This window comes from Cylas formicarius, unplaced genomic scaffold (genome assembly GCF_029955315.1).
Source record: "Cylas formicarius isolate icCylForm1 unplaced genomic scaffold, icCylForm1.1 PGA_scaffold_12__32_contigs__length_19106922, whole genome shotgun sequence".
Lineage (NCBI taxonomy): Eukaryota > Metazoa > Arthropoda > Insecta > Coleoptera > Brentidae > Cylas > Cylas formicarius.
Window position 1 is genome coordinate 6,294,290 of NW_026844225.1, and position 24,075 is coordinate 6,318,364.

At 32.9% G+C, this 24,075-nt stretch overlaps 1 protein-coding gene across 2 annotated transcripts in view; it reads right to left on the reverse strand.

Moving 5' to 3' along the window:
* The window catches only part of LOC132695877 (protein turtle homolog A-like), a 413,609-nt gene that overhangs the window by 75,432 nt on the left and 314,102 nt on the right, over window positions 1-24,075 (reverse strand). For both annotated transcript variants that reach the window (XM_060660435.1, XM_060660436.1), the window contains exon 4: window positions 11,083-11,293. In XM_060660435.1, coding sequence (XP_060516418.1) covers window positions 11,083-11,293 — 211 coding nt within the window. The remainder of the gene's footprint in view (window positions 1-11,082; window positions 11,294-24,075) is intronic.

Genomic DNA, 24,075 nt, shown 5'->3' on the forward strand with positions numbered 1-24,075 from the left:
AGAACACTTAACACATTTCTCATTTAGCACGAAATATAGGTGTTCCCGATATTTCGTGTGCAATAAATAGGTGAAAACCTTAAATTCAACAGTTTTAGCTGTCTATGTGGGCTATATCGCAATATAGAAAGTGAGATCTGAATCTTAGTTCTTCAGTTATATCCAATTTTCAATAATAGGGGGACCAATTTTTCAGTTTTTTTGAATTTGCGGTGCACTCTGTATATTTTTGAAAAATTGTCAATAATGAAAGTTTATGGAGCCGTATCTTCTGCGTCTTCTGGTTCAAGAATTTTTTTGGTCTCGTAAACGGTTTTTGAAAAATGATGTTTTTTGTACACCCTTGCATAGACGATTTTTTATTTCTTTATAATACTTCCCAACCCCCCTCCATTTTCAATAGGTTCCGTCAAAGCTGCCTATATGTGCCAAATATGAAGTCGATTGCTTCAAATTTCGGACACTTACCGTGTTTCATAGCAATTTCCAAAAAACAGTCGAAAATCGAGAAAAAAAGATGGATACCGGCGTCGGATCAGGGTCATTTGTTATAACCTTATCTGCATCATGGGGGGTTAAAAAGGAGGAAAATTTAAATTTTGTTGCTCCAATGGTTATTCAGGAAAAACCAAAAGACGAGAACGAAGAACGGGGAACGGAAAAACAGACAACAAAAATTTTTTTTTTCGACGATGATCATCACGGCGACCTCATAGGACCTACCGTTACCGAGATACGAGCGCCTCAACGATACGATGTGGTCCTAGAATTTTCTGGCAACAGAAACACAAGTCTGCAGTTATCAAAAACATCAGATATGATATTCGTTATTCCAGCTAGTAGGCGAGATTAATCCAGTAGGTATAAACTAGGAATTTCGCAAGGATCGGAGCAAAGGGAAAGATTTAGGGGATGATATCAGTTTAACAGGGAACAAACAAGTTGATTCATTAGGTCCATTCTTGTTCTTCTATATAAACGAAATTATAAAAAGACCTCAAAAAACTTCAACGCAATTCGATCCTGAAAAGCTTCTATGTGAATTTACACTATACTGTGAAAATTTCTAACTTAAAATATCTTCTGAAAAGAAGAAAATTCTCACGAGGACTAAAGAGCCGCTACGTTGTACAACTCGATCGTTCAACAACTAACCAACCTTCAACCACCTCGATGTCGAAATAACAAGCACCAAGAACATCAACGAAGAAGGGAGACTACAAATAATTAAGACGTCAGCTATATCTAGATACCTCAACGATACGACGTTGTTCTAGAAGATTCTAGCAAATAGAAACAAAAATTAAGAACGAGGATATAATTGATAAGTGCAAGATTCAGAAAGTTAGGTCATGGGTACATAGTGGAGTGTACATGTATTAATTGTGTTGGTGATAGGTTCATAACAACGTTCCTTCAGGAAAGAGACAATTGCAACTTCAACAGCATTGGCCTACTTTTAGCGACTGTCCTCATTAATGTAGGATTAAGTGATCCATGTTCCATTTTCTTCAATCATAGTAAGCTTACAAACTAAAATTCCACAAAGCCCGTGCCAGACGTAGCTGTCTATGGCTATGTCTGTTGTTTTATGCAACATCAATCTAAGATAAAATAAACTGAAGCCTATAAGCTCAAATTGTTTGCTCTAGTTGTGCTGATCTGAAAATGCACTAAGTTTTAGTTTCACCGTAGCGGCCCAGTGTTTTCAGTTTTCCAGCTTCTCGTAGATTTAACCTACTATATTATATACTACCTACTATATTATATACTACTATATTATATACTATGTGCATGTATTTCTATGTAATAATAGTTTCAGGAAATTATTTCATATTTTCAGTAAACACACGGAAGGATAGCTTGCAGAAAACATTTTACTCTTAAAAAGCACATAACTCTTGAGTTTCTTTCAACTTCCTCTCTCTTATACAGTCTGTCCAAGATAAGGGTGTCACACACTATACTGGGTCGTCAGATAAACATGCAAAGTGCTGTAACTCGAAAACTATTCGTCGTAGAGATTTGCGATAAAGCTAAACTTTATTCTATTTTTTTAATAAATGTAATAAAGTGGTAAGGGGTGATTCAATGTTTTTTTTTAAATAAACAGTTGTAACTCCTAAAGGACTGAAAGGATTTTAACAAACTTGGTTTCGTTAAAGACAACTTTTCGTGCTCTATCAAACCCATCTCACCTGTAATGTGTCTAGTTCTCAGAGACCCCGCTCGAGGGCGTTCTTTAATATAATAACAGAAAATTACAAAATTCTCTCAAAATGTAAATGTATTAAAATTAAATAAAATTCATTAAAAAAAATGAAATCACAAAAGCAAACTTTATATCAAAAAAAGATATTTTCCCTTCATAAAATAAACTTTAGGACGAAGAACGAAAATTCTTTTGTAGAGTTGTGGAATCTACGGAAGTTTTGCTTTGTTTATTCAACCTCAACCCCGTGTTTGTTGTTATAGTTGTTGCGCAATCTACTGGCGTAACGTATCCGGTAATAAGTTTTGTATTTTCCGAAAACAATATTAGGTTTATGCGTTTCGCAATCTTTTCGCGAATTCCGAGGATAATTGAAATCAAGAAACACGTCGTCAACTGAGAACAATTTGCGAGTCTCCCAAGTGAAACTCGTCATAATATCTATTTCCTGTTCTAAGATGGTGTATGTATTCCGTGCTTACTAAAGTGAACAACTTATCTTGGAAAGGTTTTAATAGTTTGCGATGTACACACACACACACGGAGATTTGTTAAACGAAAATTCTATCCCGTCGGTTTAATGCAATGCGCCTGTGACGGAAGGCAGGGCCGGATTAAACGCTTTTTGTAATTAAGTAAACCATAAATGCTATTTCTTGATCCTTTAATAGTCCTGTCGGAATATTTAATAACCTAACAAAATGAACTTCAATAACTCACATAATAAAAGTACGTCATCGATGAACAAACAGCTCTTTTATTTTATATTGAACAGTATCTAGATCACGTTGCTAATTAATATTTTCCCCAGATACTTGTACTTCTTGTAAGCACTTTCTTTTTTTTTCCTCAATCGTTCAACCCTCTTTTCTTTCATGAATTGCTTGAATTTTGGGAACAAAAAAAAATCGCTGGCATGATTGTGGTTTTGTTTTTGGGCAAAATGTTAGACAGAAGCAGCGATGAGTGAGCAGGTGCATTATCGTGATGCAAAATCCATGAATTGTTTTCCCACAATTTCGAGGTAATACTCTTTATTGACCGTACGAATTTGTGGTAAGAACTCTTGATGTATTACCTTGACATTTGATCGAACTTGACTTGCTTTTTTGGTCCTGCTGATTCTGGTTTCTTCCATTCGGAAGAATGGGCTTCGGTTTCGACGTCATAACCTTACACCCATGATTTGTCACCAGCTACGACCTTTTTGAACATATCAGTAGCGTCAATAGTTTCCTCACAAGTTTTATTGCTACACGTATAATAGTAAAACGTATAATTAGTAAAGTCGCCAGGCATCTAAGAACAACAAGCAAAGGAGAGGAGAACAAAGACAAAGAAAATATGCAGATAATGCGTAATTAGAAAGACAAGACTGATAAGATTTACAATGGAATGAAAAGGTTTTTATAATAGATGCCCACTAATTTATAAATCAACCAATGGACATTGATATAAAACAAATTTGGACGTTTGACAGGGAAAGATCATAACTATACTTTTTGTACAAAAATGTAAGCAGAATCAGGAAAGCCTAGCCTTAGCTACTTGCGAAAATAAAGACCTCCACTTTGTGTTTTGGTTGGTTTTGCAAAAATTCCAAAAATTTTCATTTTTGGAACTAATTGATTCAATTACAGAGTAATACGGTTTAAGAGAGTGAACCTTTACTCAAATATTCAATTGCTAAATAAACTTCCATCGCTTTAAGTGTAAGTTTTCATAGTAGAGCGATATGCAATATTTTTTAGTTCACATTGTTTCAGTTGCACATGCGATGCGATTGTGTTTTGATTGGTTGATTATTTGCATATTATATATACGTAACTTATTGGAAATTGCTTGATATTTTTGAGTTTCTTATACAAAATGACTCCAGCATTTCGGATTCGGTCCTGTAAATTTGTAACGAGTCTTGCCAATTGTCGGTTGCGGTGTTATACAGCACAGCAGATTGCGGTTTATATTCGGGCTGTACCCCAGAAAATTTGCACCTCTCTATCCGAAGATAAATGTTGTTGCTTTTGATATAGCTACGCATGAGTATGGTTGTATGCGGGGGGCACAAAGTTTGAATGCCTACTAATAGTTTAAGCGTTTGTGTAGACATGTATGTACGTTAATTAAATTATTTTGGGGTGCAGTCAACTATTGACTCGACTGATTAACAGAGTTCGTGGACAGAACATTTCGTAATAACTTTTGGTTAGTTGAAAATTGGATTAGCAATGCTGATAGTCATTGAATGGGCGTTTTCTAGCATCATGGTGGTTTATTTTATGCTTTATAACCTCAGTGTTACTTTTTACAAAACTTCTGGATTCCTCCTGTGTCGGTTTTTGCTGAGTCGAACTTGCTGACGTTTCGCCAATCATCCCGTTGGCTTCTTCAGAGCTTGACTGAAACTGGCTCGAATTTTACTCTGAACCTGCTTGCCACTGTGGTCCCTCCTTACATTCAAAATATCACTGACCAGATATCAAAAGTTCTAAAGAAGTATAACGTCAAAACCAGATTTACCAGTTGTCCAAAAATCTGTCAACATCTTCGGTCCGTCAAAGATAAAATTCCATTTGAGATGTCAGGAGTTTACAGCATTCCATGCATATGCGGCAAAGAATACATTGGAGCAACCGGACGAACCTTACGACAACACGAAAGAGCCTTACGACTGACACAAATAAACTCATCAGCTGCTGCTGAACACAATCACGAAACCGGACATAAAATCTTATTCGATACAACTAAAATTTTTGCATTTAACCTACGAAAAATCCGAGAGTCACAATCTGGCTTTATTTATTTGTAGATGATTCAGTACTTGACATTAATATTCTGAATTTTCAGTTTAAGCGAATGTTCAATGTCGACATTATATGTAGTATATATTATATTTTTGTAGTAATTAAATTTTATAAGATACTTCGTCGTAGTTCTTTGAATATTTTTTTCCTGGTTGCTGCATTTAAAAATGCCTCTACTTCAAATATTTTTGTTACTATCATTGGAAGACGTATTTTTTAGGATTATGGTTTTTTTTATTATTATTATTATTTATTATTATTTATCTAGCACTTTTGAAAAATATCTTTGTAAATGACTTTTATACTGACTTAATCGTGAAAGGCAAATAGACCTGGGTGCCATTTGCATACAAATGTACTAAGCAGTGCTTAGCCAGGAATACAAAAAAAAAGACCAAAAATAGACCCCTAAGTAACACCATGGATTCTTAGTCTCTAAAAAAAAAAAAATAAGTAACTTCCCCATAATCTACCCCACATTTTCTTATTCTGGTGCTTTTTCCAGACTTAAAGACTTACTTTGAAGTATCTTGTATACAATTAGTTAATAAAATTCAATTTTATTAAATTTATCAATGCACTTTCCATTTAAGTTATTTAACAGAGTCACGTCATACCTTAATCAAAATTCTTTAAAGAGAAAATCGCCGAATTGAGCGAGTAAAATGGTCTAATGAGACGTTAAATAATTAACAAGATTTCGCAATTGCAATGGCGGAAGGGCACATTGTAAACTGCGATTTAAACATGAGATTTAGTACATTAGAAATCAGAAGCCCGGCAAAGTACCCTGGGGAGTCTGAAATTATATTGACTCAGTGATCAGCTTCCAGTTTAACTGTTTATCTCGATGGATAGTAGAAATACTGGAACAAGGGGCTATTTTGTATTTAATTAATCTATCCGAATGCCTTCGAACTACACCCGCAAATATTCGTATTTGATTATCCGTTTCTCACTCTTTGTTCCATTTAATTTTAAAATATTTGCATTTATTGTTTAATTTAGTTTTTCGGTGCCGTTAGAGTTGTATGTACGCTGAACCTATTTTAACCATTTTTGTTGGAGTTATTTTGCTCGTGAGACTCTTAAGAACGTAAGGCATAAACCACAGACGTAAACAATAAATGGGGAGACTTTACAAGTGAAGCCAAGCCAAACAAGTATGGATGACTGAGGAAATACTGTGTTGGAGAATAATAACAATATTAATAATAATAATAATAACGAAAAATACAAGGATCTAAATCACATCGTAAAAGCAAAAATAAAAATGGCATAGGAATGAAAGTAAATATGAAGCTTTAATATGCATAAGAAGATCAAGAAGATGTCGGAAATGAAAAAGTATAAACGACCTTTCGTAATAAGAGGATCCCAACAACTGGAGAAGAGGGCCAAGTCCATTAGCGCCTATTTAAAGATAGCTGACCAGAATTGGTACTAAATTTAGCAGGTAATAGCGGCCCAGAAATACTCATAGAAAAAATGAAGTACATCGTACAACATCTACAAGACATGACCTAAATAGTGGGTATAGTCCACTTTTGTAACACTACTGTACAATAGCTCTAGAAATATCTCTACTACTTTTCAAGAGGATCTGAAGGGGAGTATGAAAAGGGAGACCAAATATGTGATTATTACAAGAATTATAATATGAATGCAAATCTTACTTGCTATAACACAGCACTAAAGAGATTTTAAGACTACAAGTACTTGAGGATGTGGGTAAATGAAACTGCTGACCACGCACAGGTAATGAGAATAAACTTAAACTTTTGGCATCTTGAGCGGAATTTCTTCTTTTGTTACCGCTTTTTTTTACAATCCAATTTATTATAGTTTCCAAGCTGATTTAGCCTTTTCTTGTTTTAGATATAAGGGAATGATTGTTCGTAGATCTTTTTGTTTGTTCTTCCTAGATTGGGCATTTGGAATTAGCCAATTTTTTGTTGTAGCAGTTTGTTGTAAGGTCGAATATAAATGAGAGGGGAACGATTTCTAATCCTTGAGGAATCCAAATAAGGGTAGTATTTGCTAATGCTATTCCGAGTTTGGGAGGTTGTGGTGAAATGTATTTTGTGATGGAAAGCTCAATATATTTGTGGAAATTAACAGAGCGAAGAAGAAGAAGAAGAAGAATTGGAAGAAGAAGAAGAAGAAGAATTTTTATTAACCAAATATTGTGCAATAATAATAAACTTGTAGCCTGTCAATATAAGGTAAAATTCAAAAACAAAATGTAAAAAGTATAAAGATGTAAAAAAAATGGATTTTGTAAATAACACAGTAGTGAACAATAGCAAATGTAAAGGTCAACAACACTAATACGAAGTATAAAAATCGTACAGAAAGTGCACACATTTCACACATTTCAGTAAGCCAAGGAATTTAATTTAGTTTTTTTTTATTTTGATGGAATTCTCGTCCACACTATAGAAACAATTTTCAATAAGCAACACTGTAATATTTATTTTGAACACCTCAAAAGCTATATGTCTGTACCTATCTGGTAGCATATTGTATAAGTTAATGTTTAAAGAATTTTTGTCTGTGCTTTGAAACTCTTATAAGATTTTTTGCACTTGTTGGATAACTATGAGACACACCTTCAAATATATTAATATGTTTGTGAATTTCTAAAAGATTTTGGAGAATATAGATACAGAGCAGTGTCATTATCTTATATTTTTTAAAATATGGAGTACAGTGTTCATTGTGCTTAGCCCCATCAAGAATTCTTATAGCCCTTTTCTGTATCCTGAATATTTGAACAGCATTGACAGAGTTTCCCCATAATATTGTGCCATATGATATGTGGGAAGGAAATAAAGCATAATACACTGTCATTAGGTCGTTTTGGTCTAGGCTCTCCCTAATTTTTCTAAAGACGAATAAGCTGGAAAATAGTTTTCGCTTAAGAGATAAAATACAATGTTGTGTGTAATGCCAAGTAATTTAGTTGACTGCCGTTCGCCGTTATTGTATTTATCTAGCGAAAAGAATATTTTTTGAGTTTTGTCCTTATTCAATTTCAAATAATTATTTTTAAACCAATTGTTCGCATTGCTCTCCAGTTCCCCAATAATATTGTGCAGGTCATTCCAATTCGGACCATATAAGGTAAAATTGGTATCGTCCGCAAATAAAGCACATTTGACAGACCCCAAAAAACGGCATAGATAAGCAACATACATTATAATAAATATAGGGTCGAGTTCGGACCCTTGGGGAACCCCCCTTCACCAAAGAGGATCTAATAAATAAGATTCTGTAGGCTTAAGGATTAATCCGCGAAATCCATACCTAAACAGCTTCTGCTTAAGAAGATCATGCGATATACAGTCGAAGGCCTTGCTAAGGTCACACATTGTCAACCCCACCCGATTTCCAGAAGAGCAGATGTTAGGTGTTTTAATTCTGTTCTGTAAATTGAAGGATCCAAGGTTCGGTTAATGTAGACTGTTGATAATCTGACATACGCTTATTATTGATCTTAACTGGTGATAACCTGCTATAAATAAAATCTTCAACCTAATATAGGCATTAGAAATGACATCTTTAGGACTGTATACGCCATTTGGTGTCAGTATAGATCAATTGGCAGCGAATACAAAAACAGGAGGCGAAGTTACCACTTGAACGTTTTGGCGCGTCCACAAATGGAGTATTTTTGTACAGACGGCGCATCAATTTTGTAAAAGATTTTGGCATTAAAATTTAAAACCTCGCCGAAATTGTCGCTTTTACGTTAGCGAAACGGGGAAGCCGGAATATATAGAGAGAACGCCAGAACAGTTAAAACAAATTAAAGGGGTTGGCGGTAAACAGTGACAAATTTTATACAGGTATTTTCTCGTGAACGTTTGCGAAAATTTCCACTGCGCACAGGATCGGACTACGGAGCTGACGTGAGTTTTCGTAAGTTAAAATAATCCAAAAAAAAAGATAATTAATGGCCTGTTGGTAAGTTTTCGGAGAATTTATCTCTTCCCGTTGAAAATAAAATTGACTGTGTCCATTGAGCTTTTAAAAATGTTCTCCCTTCAGTAGGTATCGAAAATGATAAATAAAATAAGGAACCGGAATTGCGATTTTTCTAAAAAGACTTTTACAAAATTATTATACCAATTAATAGTTATTAATAAGAATATTTATTCTGCCTTTTCAAGCTCCTTTAGCTTCAACAGTAATAAGTTAATAGAAGTAATTAACAGCAATGAACAGAAAATACCTTAAAATAGTTTGATAACTCCCACCTAAAAATTTTCTATTATTGAAGACTAAAATTTAAGCAGGAGGATAGTCAAATAGTTCTCACTGACTCTAAAAATATTATTAAAGGCATATCCCTGCTATAATTTAATAATAATAATGATATTAATAACAGGAATAAACAGAAAATACAAAATAGTTTGATAACTCTTAGATAGAATTTTCTATTACTGAAAGCTCAAAATGAAGTAAGAAAACAGTCGTACTGTTTTTTCAAAACAGTTTGATACTCTCAGCTAAAATGTTCTATTATTGAAGACTATGAAGCAAGCATGAAGAAAATCGAGCCTAATAATGTTATTAAAGGCATATCTCTGTTATGATTTAATAATAATAAGAACAGAATGAACAAAACATACCTTAAAATAGTTTGAGAACTCTTAGCTAAAAATGTGCTATTACTCACGGCTATAAAGGAAGCAGGAAGAAAGTCGTACTATTCTACAGGGCCGAAAAATATTATTAAATGCACATCCCTGCTATAATTTAATAATAATAATAACAGAATGAACAAAAAATACTTTAAAATAGTTTTATACTTCTCTGCTAAAAATGTTATTAAAGGCATATCTCTGCTATAGTTTAATAATAATAATAATAATAATAATCATAATATTAATAATAATAATAATAATAATAATAATAATAAAAATAGTCTTTATTGAGAATTGCGATACATAATATACATAATGCACAGTATACACTAATAAAATTTCAAAGGGCGACGTCTAGCTGACTAAGTCAGCTACTCAACAATAAAAATGCAATTTGTAACAAGAGAACCCATAGCAAAGATAAATAAAATATAAACAAAAGAAAAAGAAAGTAAGTAATTATACAAATTATTCTGTGATTAAAAGACCAAAAACCCAATCAGCACTTTATTTATCTAATAACACGTCTTTAATCTTATTTCTAAATAGTTTAAAAGATGATAAGTCAAAGAAGTGTCTACGCGGATTAAAAGTTTTTGCCGCATATAGGTAAACCCCTCGCTCGTGAAGAGCAGATGTGTGTAGAGGCACTGTTAGTGTATTCTTCCTAATATACATTGGGGGATTCGCAGCGAAAAACTAGCCTAACTTTTGAATAGGGAGGGCTAGAAGGCTTTAAGATCTTGTATATTAACGCAGCGAATAAGTATTTAAATGAATTGTCTATTTTCAACCATTTCAACAATTTAATTTTTGGGGACACGTGGTGAAACTTCCTTAAGCCATACACAAACCTACAACAGTTGTTTTGTATTTTTTTGAGGCGTTGACGATAATGGAGTGTTAAACATGAGTAAAACAATACGAGGCAATATGAGAATGCAGACATTGGCATATAAAGTCTTAAGTAAAAGGTAAGTTATTTTACTTAAATTTGAAATGTGCTCACTAAATCTTAATAATACGTCCACCGTTACTCCTAAACTACTCCTTAAACTATGTCTCCCACTATAAGTAAAAACCTGCTGCCGATAGAAAACCAACTTGTTTTCTATTTTGCAAGTGGTTGCAAAAGAAGACCAGTGGACTGTCAGATAGTCCAAAGTATTGCAATTTAGCGCATAAAAGTGAATGATCCTGACAATCAAAAGCTCTAGAAAAATCGAGTAGAGTTTGTCATCTAAATAATAATATTAATAACAGCAATGAACAGAAAATACTTCAAAAAAGCAATTTCTATTACAGAAGGCTATAAAATAAGCAGGGAGAAAGTCATATAGTTCTAAATAGGCATTAAAATTGAATACTCCGAATGCCTATAAATATGAGCTAATGTTAAAAGTTTTCAACTCACCCACTACGTTGAGTTTAAACGCTTGACTAATTTTGGGCTCCGTGCTAACTTGACACTCGTAGATTCCGGAATCTCTAGTCTGGGGTGACGTCACTTTCAAAGTCCATTCGTCCGAACCGTCAGTGTGTAACGATTGGAAACGTTGATCGTTGGTGTATGTCAGTATCCCAACGGTTAGTATGTGAAGGTCCCTTTTCCGAATCCAGGAAACCTGAAAAAGTTATTTACTTCAGGCACTGAAAACTTTTTTTTAGCAAAAACAACATATGCTTTCGCTAAAATAAACTTCGTAATGACATTTTTGTACAGAACCGAACAACAAACGCTTTAATTAAAATATAAATAATTATAATAAATATTTCCATTGTTCCTTCAATTTCCAGGGCAAAAGGACTCTCTTAAATTTGATTTATATATAGAGCGATTTTTTTACGTTTCACTCATATTATATAAAAATCCAACAAAATTTGCAAAATTCATTTATTCATTAATATGTAAACATCTTCATTTCAGTCTGAAATACCCAAAAGTTTTTGACGTGTTTCTTGCAATTAATTTATACGGACAAATCTGGTTTTGTATGAACGCTCCTCAAATGTGAAGTGAAAAAAATTCTTACATTCATTTTTTTTCTTTAAATTCATGTTGTACTCTTTTATATCTTTGCTAAAAAGTTGGATAACTTTTTGTTTTCTACAAAGACTTTTCTTAAAGATATTTTCTTATGACCAGGAATTATAAGTTTTTCCGTGTATCTAGTATTTGAAAGCGTATGCTAGAATTGATTTTAATTTTCCTCAAGCATATTTCACTTCTAATGATTTCGTAAAAAAGTACCCGAACTATATAACATATTGTGTAGGATATTCTGTAAATTTTTCTTAAGCCATAGATTAAAAGGAAGATATTTTGGTTTTTTGATAACAGAAGCCATAGAAATATCCGTAAATAATATTAAAGCTAATACGCATCCTACTAAAAGATTCACATAATTTTAGCTTTTGGTCCTTTAGAACGTGGAATAAAGTTTTATTTTTTCTATTAAAAAAAAAACATTTGTTTGCTTATTTGGATATAATTTCGAGATTCTTAGTAATATTATTATGATAAATTAAAGTCGGATATATAAAATGATACATGGATCTGCTGGTGTGGAAGCTTGGCATTCAAAAGCTCATGATTTATAGTATATCCTCAATTTTAGTTATTATTTTAATCGTATTGTAAAAATATAATTGTGAGTGTTGTTAAACGCGAGAATCAAGTTAATCCTTAAAACAGGAAAACTCTGAATAAGAACGCTCAAATATCCGAATGAATAATATATTAATGTCAAACCTCCCTAGCGAGTCAATTCCTTTGACAACTTAGGGGTATTGTTTCCGAAATTATCCTTCAATAATGATATTTATGATATGAAGGCCGCTTTGTTTAAAAATTCCGGTTTTATTCTCGATTCTTGTTTGTTCACGAACTGTGGAGGGTTTAAAAGCAATTTATTATTTTTTACAAAACTTCTGGATTCCTCCTGAGTCGAAATTACTGACGTTTCGAAAATCATTCTTTTGGCTTCTTCAGAGCTTGACCGAAACAGTCCTAATGATCAGTTCTGTCATCTTCTGATCAATCATGAATCAATTGAATCGTCGTAAATTTAAAATCCATACTAATTTAACTTGGCAGAGAGCATAGTATGATGAGGGTATCTAAAGTTTTACCAGTACGACCAAAGCTGATGTTTCCCCCTTGGCTGCGGCTGAAAGAATGTCATCCAGAAGTTGGAGTAAAGTCAAAGCCCATGTATCCTTTGCAAAATCCATAGCCACGGATTTGCTATAAATCGGTTTCTCAAATACTTTAGAAAGCACTGACGACAGGCTGATAGGTACCATATTCGACATCGCAGGAAATATACAGTTTTATTTCCGTAGATTCAAAAATTGAGTCAGAATAGGCAATATTGTTGGACAGTAAAGGTTTATCATTTCTAGCGTAATTCCATCCGCAGCATATGTATTGAACTTCAATACCATTATAGCCCAGACAACCTCCTTGCTGGAGGTCAAATTCTGCTGATTTAGTGGAGCTACTGAATCAACAAAGCTCTGGATTATTCATGTGTTCAGGAATATCCGCGTTCTTGTTTGGTCTGTTGTTTTGATTTTTTTTGTACTACTTACATAGTATTCTAATTTCAATTTTTAGTTTTCTTATAAGCCTCCCAGTTATATTTCCAGCTTATACTTCGAGAGAAGATGATTGCAAAATTCTTTGGTTTCCTTTAAAGTTTTCACCAATTTCTTCTTAACCATAATATAATAAAATTATCCCTCTATATTATTAGTATATATTACTTGCTGTTGCTGTTCTTTCCGATGGGGCCACGCTTATCCTCGATATATTGTTGACTGTTCAACTTCATATTCGAAGACATTTTTCCGACTGCGAATGTTGAGTTTTGGTTAGAACTCGCGGTTATCCTAATCCGTTTTTCAGAAACACTGTTTTCAAGAAGAATTTTGCGAACTGCTTGAAAGTAACTATAACTCATAAAGAAACAGACGATAGAGACTTTACGAAAATATTTATATAAAATATAATGAACATTTGAAAGTTTTTAAAGCGGCGTTCGTCGACTTTTACGCCGATCCCATTCTTCAGAGAGAATTCTGCATGAAAGAAAAATGTAAGGAGAAGATAAAAACCCTGACATGCCACCCTTTATAAAATAAAATATGGGATAAACGGATAAACAATATATGTTGTGTATTCTGCAGAATTTCATATTACCCTTCAATAAATGTATAGTCAATTTAGGGAGGCGTCTGTCAGTTTATATAAAACGCACTGCTGAATAGACGATAGAAGTAGTTTAATTTCACTTAGTGCGATAAAAGGTATACCCGTATACACAAATATGATCCAAATTTTGTTCCAAAATATTATAATCAATTAATTGTGAAATTTACTCCGGAATAACCAGAACTTTGTCTTTAACTTTAATATTTAAATTAATCCGGGTTTAAATTCGCAAGGCACCACCTCAGAAATCTAGTATTAACGGGAAGATTCTCATTTAAAATGCATATCGCGCGTCTCTTTTATTTTACAACCTTTTGGGGATTAGAAATGGGAATCTGCACATATTGACCGTAGTTGCATTATAACTACAATGCCTAGCGATACAGGAAATAACATAAACTGTCTTAGTAAATTATTAATACGCACTCAAATAAGGTCTTTGGAATTAAAATCCGTTTTTGAGCCTCATATGTTGCAGCTGTGAATGTGCTCGCAACAGATTTGCTGCTATTTTTAGTAGCATCAAAAAGGATTTTACCTCTAACAGCTAATTCCCTTTGAAACGAAAATTGCCTCTTTAATCGCTAAGCATTTGAGACGATAAAGTCGATTGCTTTTGAACATTCTCTCAAACTTTATGAAATTGTAATTATATCTGGTACTACGATTAATACATTTTGACACTTGTTAATTTGAAAACTTGAATTTTTTAGATTTTTTTTCAAGTTTTTGAATATCTTGCTGACATTTTGCCAGTCATCCTATTGGCTTCTTCAAAGCTTTAATGTTTAACTGAAACTGACGTTTCGTCAATAATCCTATTCACTTCTTCAGAGCTTCAGAGCTTAATTGAAACTATTCATAACCAAAAAAAAAACTAATAAACTAACTGGCGTACGTGACATTACTATAAGGTTGTTCGGAAAGTCATTTCGTTTTTTCCCGTCAGAGGACTTAATTACGTTTTTTCGAAACCAACTTCACACTTAAGCCGCAGAACCATTATATTTCTTGACAGCTGATATTGCAAGGCTTGTGTGTGAAAAAGTTCTATTAATACTACGCAGTAGTTTTTGGTTGGTGTCCTTTTAAATATGGAGAGCAATAAGCAGCATTTTCGTCATATTTTACTTTTTTACTTCAGAAAAGGTAAAAATGCTGTCCAAGCGAGAAAAAAATTGACGGATGTGTATGGAGAAGGCGTGTTAACAGTACGCCAGTGCCAGAACTGGTTTGCAAAATTTCGATCCGGTAATTTTGATGTCGAAGATGCACCACGGTCTGGAAGGCCGATCGAAGCTGACAAAGATGCGCTAAAAACATTAGTTGATGCAAATCGGCGAATAACCACAACTAGAGATCGGTGAGAGATTAAATTTGTCGAATTCGAATGTTTATGGCCATTTGAAAGGCATGGGCTTAACCTCGAAGCTCGATGTGTGGGTGCCCCATGTCCTTACGGAGCGAAATTTGTGTCGTCGCGTTGACGTGTGTGATTCGCTCCTCAAACGTCAAGAAAATGATCCATTTTTGAAGCGGATTATTACTGGGGACGAAAAATGGGTTGTATACAACAATGTTAAACGCAAGAGGTCATGGAGCAGAAAAGATGAACCGGCTCAAAGCGTGTCAAAAGCCAACATTCACCAAAAAAAGGTGATGCTCTCCGTTTGGTGGGATGTCAAAGGAATCGTTTTTTTGATTTTTTGCCGGACAATACAACGATTAATTCAGAAGTCTATTGTCATCAACTGGACAAATTGAATAATTCACTTAAAGAGAAGAGGCCCGAATTAATCAACAGGAAGGGTGTAGTGTTCCACCAGGATAATGCGAGACCTCACACAAGTTTGGTCACTCGCCAAAAACTTTTACAGCTTGAATGGGACGTACTGCAACATCCACCATATTCTCCAGATCTGGCGCCTTCCGACTACTATTTGTTCCGGTCCCTGCAAAATTTTTTGGATAGCAAAACCTTTACCTCAAATGAAGATGTCAAAAACCACCTGAACCAGTTTTTTGCCAGCAAGGACCAAAACTTTTATGAGAGGGGAATTATGTTACTGCCAGAAAGATGGCAAAAGGTGTTGGACCAGAATGGCCAATATATAATTAATTAAAACATTTATTCATTATACGAAAACTGTCTTTCATGTTCCCCAAAAAAACGAAATGACTTTCCGAACAACCCAATAGAATTGTTTCTGGCCCTTTTCTTAAACGAATCTAATCTATTTCTCTTTTGTAATCGATAATAAACCAAGAACTAACCAAAAAGTAATACTTATTTGGCTATATATATATATATATATATATATATATATATATATATATATATATATATATATATATATATATATATATATATATATATATATATATATATATATATATATATATATATATATATATATATATATGATGACACTATATTCCGGGATATCATCCGTTCGCTCGTTGAACTCCGACTGGAATCCTGCATCCGACTGGAATCCTGCAAATCTTGCATCCGACTGGAATCCTGCAGACGTTTCGCCAAAATCTCACTTGGCATCTTCAATGCTCGCGCTCCGAAAACACTTCGAACACTGGGGTGTTTTCGGAGCGCGAGCATTGAAGATGCCAAGTGAGATTTTGGCGAAACGTCTGCAGGATTCCAGTCGGATGCAAGATTTGCAGGATTCCAGTCGGATGCAGGATTCCAGTCGGAGTTCAACGAGCGAACGGATGATATCCCGGAATATAGTGTCATCACATTTTTCCATCCGTGAATCAATACGTGAGAATATATATATATATATATATATATATATATATATATATATATATATATATATATATATATATATATATATATATATATATATATATATATATATATATATATATATATATATATATATATATATGTGTGTGTGTGTGTGTGTGTGTGTGTGTGTGTTGTAAATTCTTCCGGGTTTTACTCCACGTCTGGTCTGGCTGGCTCCAAGTGGAGGTAGTCCTCTGCTGACAACGTTTCGGCAAGATCTCACTTGCCATTTTCAAGTCGGGTCGTTCTGCTTCTCGTCTGAACTTTACCACTGTACTTTTCCATTTTAAGCTAAGGCTTTTCCAAATTTAATTCGGGATATAATGTTGTTAATGTTATTTTTTTAATGGTTAAAACAATAACGCTATATGGAAATGTAATTTATTTCCAGCGATTGAAATATTAAAAGTTTATTCGAAAACCTCGCTGTTTTATTGACAGGCACAAATCTTTCAATTTATGATATTTTCTTGCTGTACATTTCAACCGAATGATGTCTCCTCAGGTTTTTGAAAAAGAACCATGAAACGCTATTATTTTTACATGTTATAATGACGATACATCATACAGGGTGTTCCAGTAAGGGCAACGAGGTACGGTTTTGGGGAAATGGATGTTCCTAAAAATACAAAACAATATTATCTTTCTCTAAAAGCATCTAACATTTCGGGAAATAAATGCTCATAATTCCAAAATCGCTTAATGAATTTGAATAAACTCGGAGTAGTTAAAAATTGTTTTTCCTAGGCCATCAAGCGTGCTATGAGTGGCATGATTCCGAGTGAAAATTTCAAAAAAAAAATGCAACGATATTATTTTTTTTACGATATTCGATAGTCAAACAAGAGATTAGTAACCCAGTGAATACTGCAGGTTGATATCTTTATCCTAACCTAAAAATGAATAAAAGAATTTTAAACTCAAGTTGAATTTTAGTAAGCATTTCCACCCAACAGGTTGTTATTATCTTTATATTAGTTTTCTTACAATATCATAGACATTATTACTACGTTGTGACATCATTATCTTTTTGAACTTGCTTGATAAAAATCCACTTACCACAATTAAAATAGAAGAAAAAATGCTTCTTTCAGAATTTAAAAATCACACAAGACGACCAAAAGATTAAGCGAAGAAGTGCTTCATAGAATGCAAAAAGTGACAATTTTTGTACCAACATTTGCATAAAGTTTTTGAGATCAAATCGAGTTCTCTTCGTATCTATTATAAATTTTTCTCTGAATACATAACGTAGTTTTTACTAATGTCTTTACTAGCAACATCAATATTAAATACTACTAAATCAAAGTGTATCTAAGCATTTGAGATTTGTTTGTATATTAGCATAAAAAAGTTCGAGATTGGTTGATGGGTTTAATAGTTCTAAAAGGGTGTAAAAGACATTATCTGATGCTGTATCTCTACTGTAGAGTCAAAACCAGATCTTTTTTCTAATGCTGTTCTTTCCGAATAGTTTTTTTAAAAGTCATTCTAGTAAAAAGTTTTTCACTAGCTGGAATAGCCAAGAACGTTTCATTTATTATAAATGTCCTAGAAAATAAAGCTTAAATCTTCCCTTGTCCCTTTTATTAAAATTAGCGAGTGGTCACGGTATAACCCGGCTCAAACGGAACAAGGTCAATTTGTTGGGATTACTGAACCAGAAATACTTACACGAAATAATGTAAATTCCTGGCTAGGTTAAAAATAACTTGGGTCGATCATGTGATTAAAACCGTTTCCTAACTTCCGAGTCTGAGGAACTGATACCCAAATGACACGTCGAAACACATAGTGAAAGCTAATTAATTAGCTGTTTTAACGAGTAATTCTGTGACAACTTTATGAAAAAATATCCAACAAATAAGTACTGTTACGATTGAAGTGTTTTGGCAATTGACACTTTGCTAGATAAGCTTATTGTATTGTTTATTGTGTACGGCTGCTACTTGTAAATAAAGAAAAAATATAGAAGTGTGTGTGCGTCATTCAGATTTTGCGACTATATATGAAAACCACAGAAACGATTCTAAAACTCATTACATGATCGTTATTAAGAACAGAACACTATCAAATGAGATAATTGTTCAAAACTTGCATTGATCTTGGATTAAATATAAACTAAAACTAAGGACTACTTACAATAGATTAAACATAGAATTGAGAAAGCAACACTCTTTTGAAACCATGATCTGGAACCTGGGGTGTTGGTTACTATTACCAAAGTTTGTCCTGCAGGGTAAAGTATTGTGTAGAAAACGTCGGTGTAACTAGCAGTAGTAGAATAATTTCCTATACCTAAATTGTAACTTGTGGTTTTTGGAAATAAAACCGTTTTCTAACAAAATTGTTTTAATAAAAGTGTTATTTATGAAAAATTGACAATATTCATTTTGACTCATTATATTTTTATATTCTATTTCATTTTAATATCTTGGTTTTTTATTCACTTTTTAATCTCTTAATAAAATATTTTTTGTCAATGTACCACTTTCACAATAATTAGATTTTGTTGAAAGTTGAAAACGGTTTTAATTATCTGTAAAAGTATTTGATATGAAATTCTGTCAAATTAACTAACCAAAATTTCGGCTTTTTAAATATTTAACCCAGTAACTAAAATTGTGGCCTGCGTCAGATGAAAAATTTGCATTGGAGGTGATTTTGAGAATTTATTTTTGCATCAAAGAAACCCACAGGCAGCATCTATTTTCTAAACCATTGAAAAGAATTTGGCGTATATTCGTAAAAATATTGGTGTTGAATTTTTAAGCGCTGTAAGTCGATGGAAGTGTTTGTTGAAATCGGAACTTTGACATAAAGGAAAGTTTAAGCCTGGCTAAAACTTTGATCGTAATCCATCAACAATTTTTTTTTATATTCCCTTCATAGGATGTGTTTTTGTTGAATCGGCGTTAAGCTCGACTTTTCAAGTATTAACGAGGTGTTGTTGCTTCAAGCTAACACGAGACATTCAAGAACAACGTCCAAAGTTGGTGATAGCAATATTTCATTTCGTTTGTTCAGTACTCCAACTTAATAGACGTATTCCGAAAGTTTCGGCCCATAGAAAGGATACAGCGAGCTTGTTCGTATATTTCCATGAATTTCACCATGTGCATTCGTATTTATATTTTCGAACCATTTGAAATTTCAAACCGTGTATGCATATATGTTGGCATATGTACGATTTGAGTTTGCTTACCACCTATTCATTAATTAGCAGAATATTTGCAAGTTGGATAAAGAGAGGTAGACAAGTTCACCTGACTGAGATTTACAGAAAGCTTACGACCCGCCACTAAGTAAATTGTGACCAGCAATGGGATAAGCAGCACACAAGAATACTGGTGCATTACAATAACATGTGATATGTTGCGAAACAAAGAAATTACAAAATAGAACAAAAAAATAATATACCGCACTCTCCTAGAAATAATACCTACGTATGATGAATCAACCAAGAGAGACAAAGATAAACTGCTAGCTGTGGAGATGACAACTGGAGAAGAAGCAACTGAACATTCAAACTGGACCATGTTGGAAATGGAACATTTGAAAGATCTATAGGAGTGGATGGAACTTAAATTGACACTATAGAATCCAAAGACAAAGGGGCCTTAAGGAAACGCGATTGTGCAATTGTAGACCATTCGCAGATATATATTTACTCGTCTATATTTCAAACACAAATACATAAGCAGCAAGATTAAGTGTAATGAAAAATCGTAATTGCATTTTTTTACAAGTAAGACCTAAATCTCTGCATGGAGATACTAAGCACCAGAATATTTTAACGTTTTTTTTTTAAGATAAAATGATATATTTTATGCATATTCTTATTTTTGTTGATCATATTTGCTCAACCCTACATATAACAGAGGCCAACAGCAATTTTAAAGATTTAATATTATCTAAATCCCGCTTTCCGTAATTTAAATTCCCCTTCGAAGTAATAAGGCAAAACTAACGGTGGTCCACGTATACCGAAATGGTTAATATTCCCCGGAGAAACCATCTAGACATTCATTTTAGACATGTTCCTCAATTTATGACTATGAATATTCTGGTATTCACTGAACTATATGTTTTTCCCATAAAAGGAAGCAGTTATCGAGAGCCAATTTCCTTAACACGAACATTTTAATGCTCACATAAAAAGGCCACTTTAAAGACCACTTAATTAAAGTGTTTATTTCCATGCTTCTATGTTGAAAGCATTAATTTATCCATGGTTCATGTTATGGAAAAACGAAGGAATAAATAATGTTTATTTCACGGATTTTTGAGTTTACAAACTACAAAGTCTAAAATTGGGTATAGATTCATATGAAAATGTACTGATTGCTGAGTTTCCGAGTTTTTAAATAAAATAAATAGCTATAGGGATTAAATGGGATTAAATGGGATTATAAAATGTAGATGCTAATTACACTAAGACCAAAATGTAATTTTTTTAGAACACCATATATTTCTTAGATTATACGAAAGCTACACAAATTCAAAGTTTAACAATAAACGAGGACTATCATCAAATATTAACGCATACGCTTATGCAAAGGGTGGTTTCGTTGGCCAATTTGCTGCGTGATTAATGTTGCCAATGGTGGGCATTCATCTATTAATCTGAATTAAGTTCCGCTAGATAGAAAATGCGGGAGAAGTTATATTAGAACGAATTAAAAATGACCTTCAAAATATTTTTATTTATTTATAGTAGGTGGTATTTTTTACTAAAACATTACCGGATTTTAGAACTTTTAGAACTACTGCTACCTGAAGAAGTATCATCTGCATTTGCAAAAGCACTTAGATGAACAAATCATTAAGATATATTAAAAATAGTAAAGATGCCTTTCGCAACATATACATATGCAGCGTCTTGATAAGTAATTCATGGAAAACATAGAATTAATTACCATCATTGATCCCCCCACCCCACCCCAGTACTCCCAAATCCGAGTAAGTTTGTCCAAACATTCAGATATACTGTTGTGTTCCGATAGTTTTAAAAAAGGAAAAATAAATCCAAATGCTTTAAAATATGAACCTATATATTCACAACGAACGAAGCGGTGGACTTAAAATGAATGTTTGTTGAAAAAATTTACGACCGAATTAAAAAATATAAATTTCCGAAGATTTATTTAGCCAGCAATTTTTTTGCTAATGGAACGTCGGTAGAACTATCCGAAATTGTTGACAAATATTTGTCGCTGGACATTGTTAATTAAAAGCAAGCGTACAATTATCATTGCATATTGGCTTTTGAGGTGCGATCGTATAAATTAGGTATATTAGGCTTCAATTATTATTTTTATTTGATTAAAATTATATTATATCTAATCATATGAATGGAAATAGTACAGATGTATTAAAGATACTAAATAATTATGATAGGCTAACTGACAACATACAGAATTACATATGCATAAATTTAAAGAAATATTCCACATTGAACAATGTAAACTTATAGTTAATGTCTCGTATGGAGGCCAAATGATAAATACAATTAAATTTCTAACCAGGTGTTTGTTAAATGCTACTTTGGTTGCTAGTTTATAATTAGTTTATAATTAACAAGCAATAATAATAATAAACCAAAAACTTTTTTGTTTTAACAATCATTAACAATAACAATGAGAAAATCATATCCCAAATTAAATATTGTAGCAATGAGCTAACAAAGACAGAAATCTGGTCAGATACATTTACAGGTTTAGCAAAAGTGAAATGACAATACTTGGAGTGAGAGTGAGAAAGAATGAAAGACAAGGAAATATCTAAATAAAAAATTAAAGTGAGAATTTTATGATTTATCATGTCAAAGGTTTTGCTACTCTCAACTAAGGCCAAGGCAGTAATTTTGTTATCATCATAAGCCTTAAAAATATCATCTATCACATCTGCAAGAGAGATTTCACAACTACAACCAGATCTAAAAAAATATTGCTGAAACGCTAATAATCCAACTCTGCAGATATATTTATATGAAGCAGTGAAATTAAAAAAAATATATTAAGTGTATGATTATTTTTTTTTAATTTGAGACCACTTCTCTCTAGAAATTTTGAAATCAATGTCAAATTCAATAGAATTTACATAATTCCATTGCATTTAATTTATTGTATGTAAGCTTAAAAAGCCAAAGGGGATACTATCTTTTTTGAAATATAAAAAAGCATATTCTAAATATACTACAGTGTTATATGTCCTTTTAACTAAATGTTTGTCTATTATTATATTTTGCATCAATAGTATAGATATTTATCAGTTATATTGTAAAAACAAAAAATAGTTTTTTAAATATAAAATTCAAAATATCATCTTTTTGCTGTTCTCTCGTCTGTGCAAGCAACATTGGTTTTCCAAAAAAGGAGCACATTTTGTAATTGAAAAAAAAATGCGAACCCTCTCATGTAAAAGTTTTAAGAGTCATAAAATGCGAATTGGGGACCGTAATTCATTCAGATGCTTAGCGACTAACTTAAACTGGGACTGCGTTAAAATACTAATTATAAAACCCGTTGTAACTGGTAAAGGATATTAATTAAACTTTAGTTCTAGCATATGTTTTGAAATTTGCAGTGGGCGCGTTTTGCGATTTAGTACGAAAGAGCACCATTATATTATTTTACATCGAATTAACCATAAAATATATAGTGAAGTTTGGATGCAAAAACGGACCCCTCAATGGAGATGAGACTCGTAATGTAGCGAGGCTAATCTAATTGGTTTTTTTACTGCTCTATTCGTTAGTGTATGGGGTAGGATGTAACAGCTATTGAAAAATGAACTTCACGTTGTTTTTGTCTGGTGAAAACTAAAACTAGCTATCGTCTTTGTTTTCAAGTTATCAAGTTGTTGTCAATATTGGCCACGTACTTATTATATAGGCCTTTATTACTTGTTGGTTTCGAAAAATCGATGAAATCGAATTTTTTTTTGTCTGCCTAACATTGGGTTAGTTGGGCTGGGGGTGGGGACTGTTTTTAAACCAGATTTGCAAGGGTTCAAAAATTTTTTGTTCTCAAAAATAGTTGCTAACATAAAAGAAAATGAACTAAAAATCACAAAGAATAATATTTTTTGAAAAAGTACAGTGTATGTCGGCAATTTGCAAAACATAAATGATTATATAATAGTCATTATTTAATCATTATATAGTTGCCTTAGGGAGCTATAACTTCCCTATTTAACGTTGTCACATATTGTACAGGGTGTTCGGGATATTTCGTGTTATATTATAAAATATTGCAGCTATCAACTTCAAATTGGGCAAGGATGTAGAAGTCCGTACTCATACTTAAACTTCAGCAGTTGTGCGCAATTTTTTTTTGGCCTATTTTGGCTTTCACACAAAAGAAAAAAGTATTTTC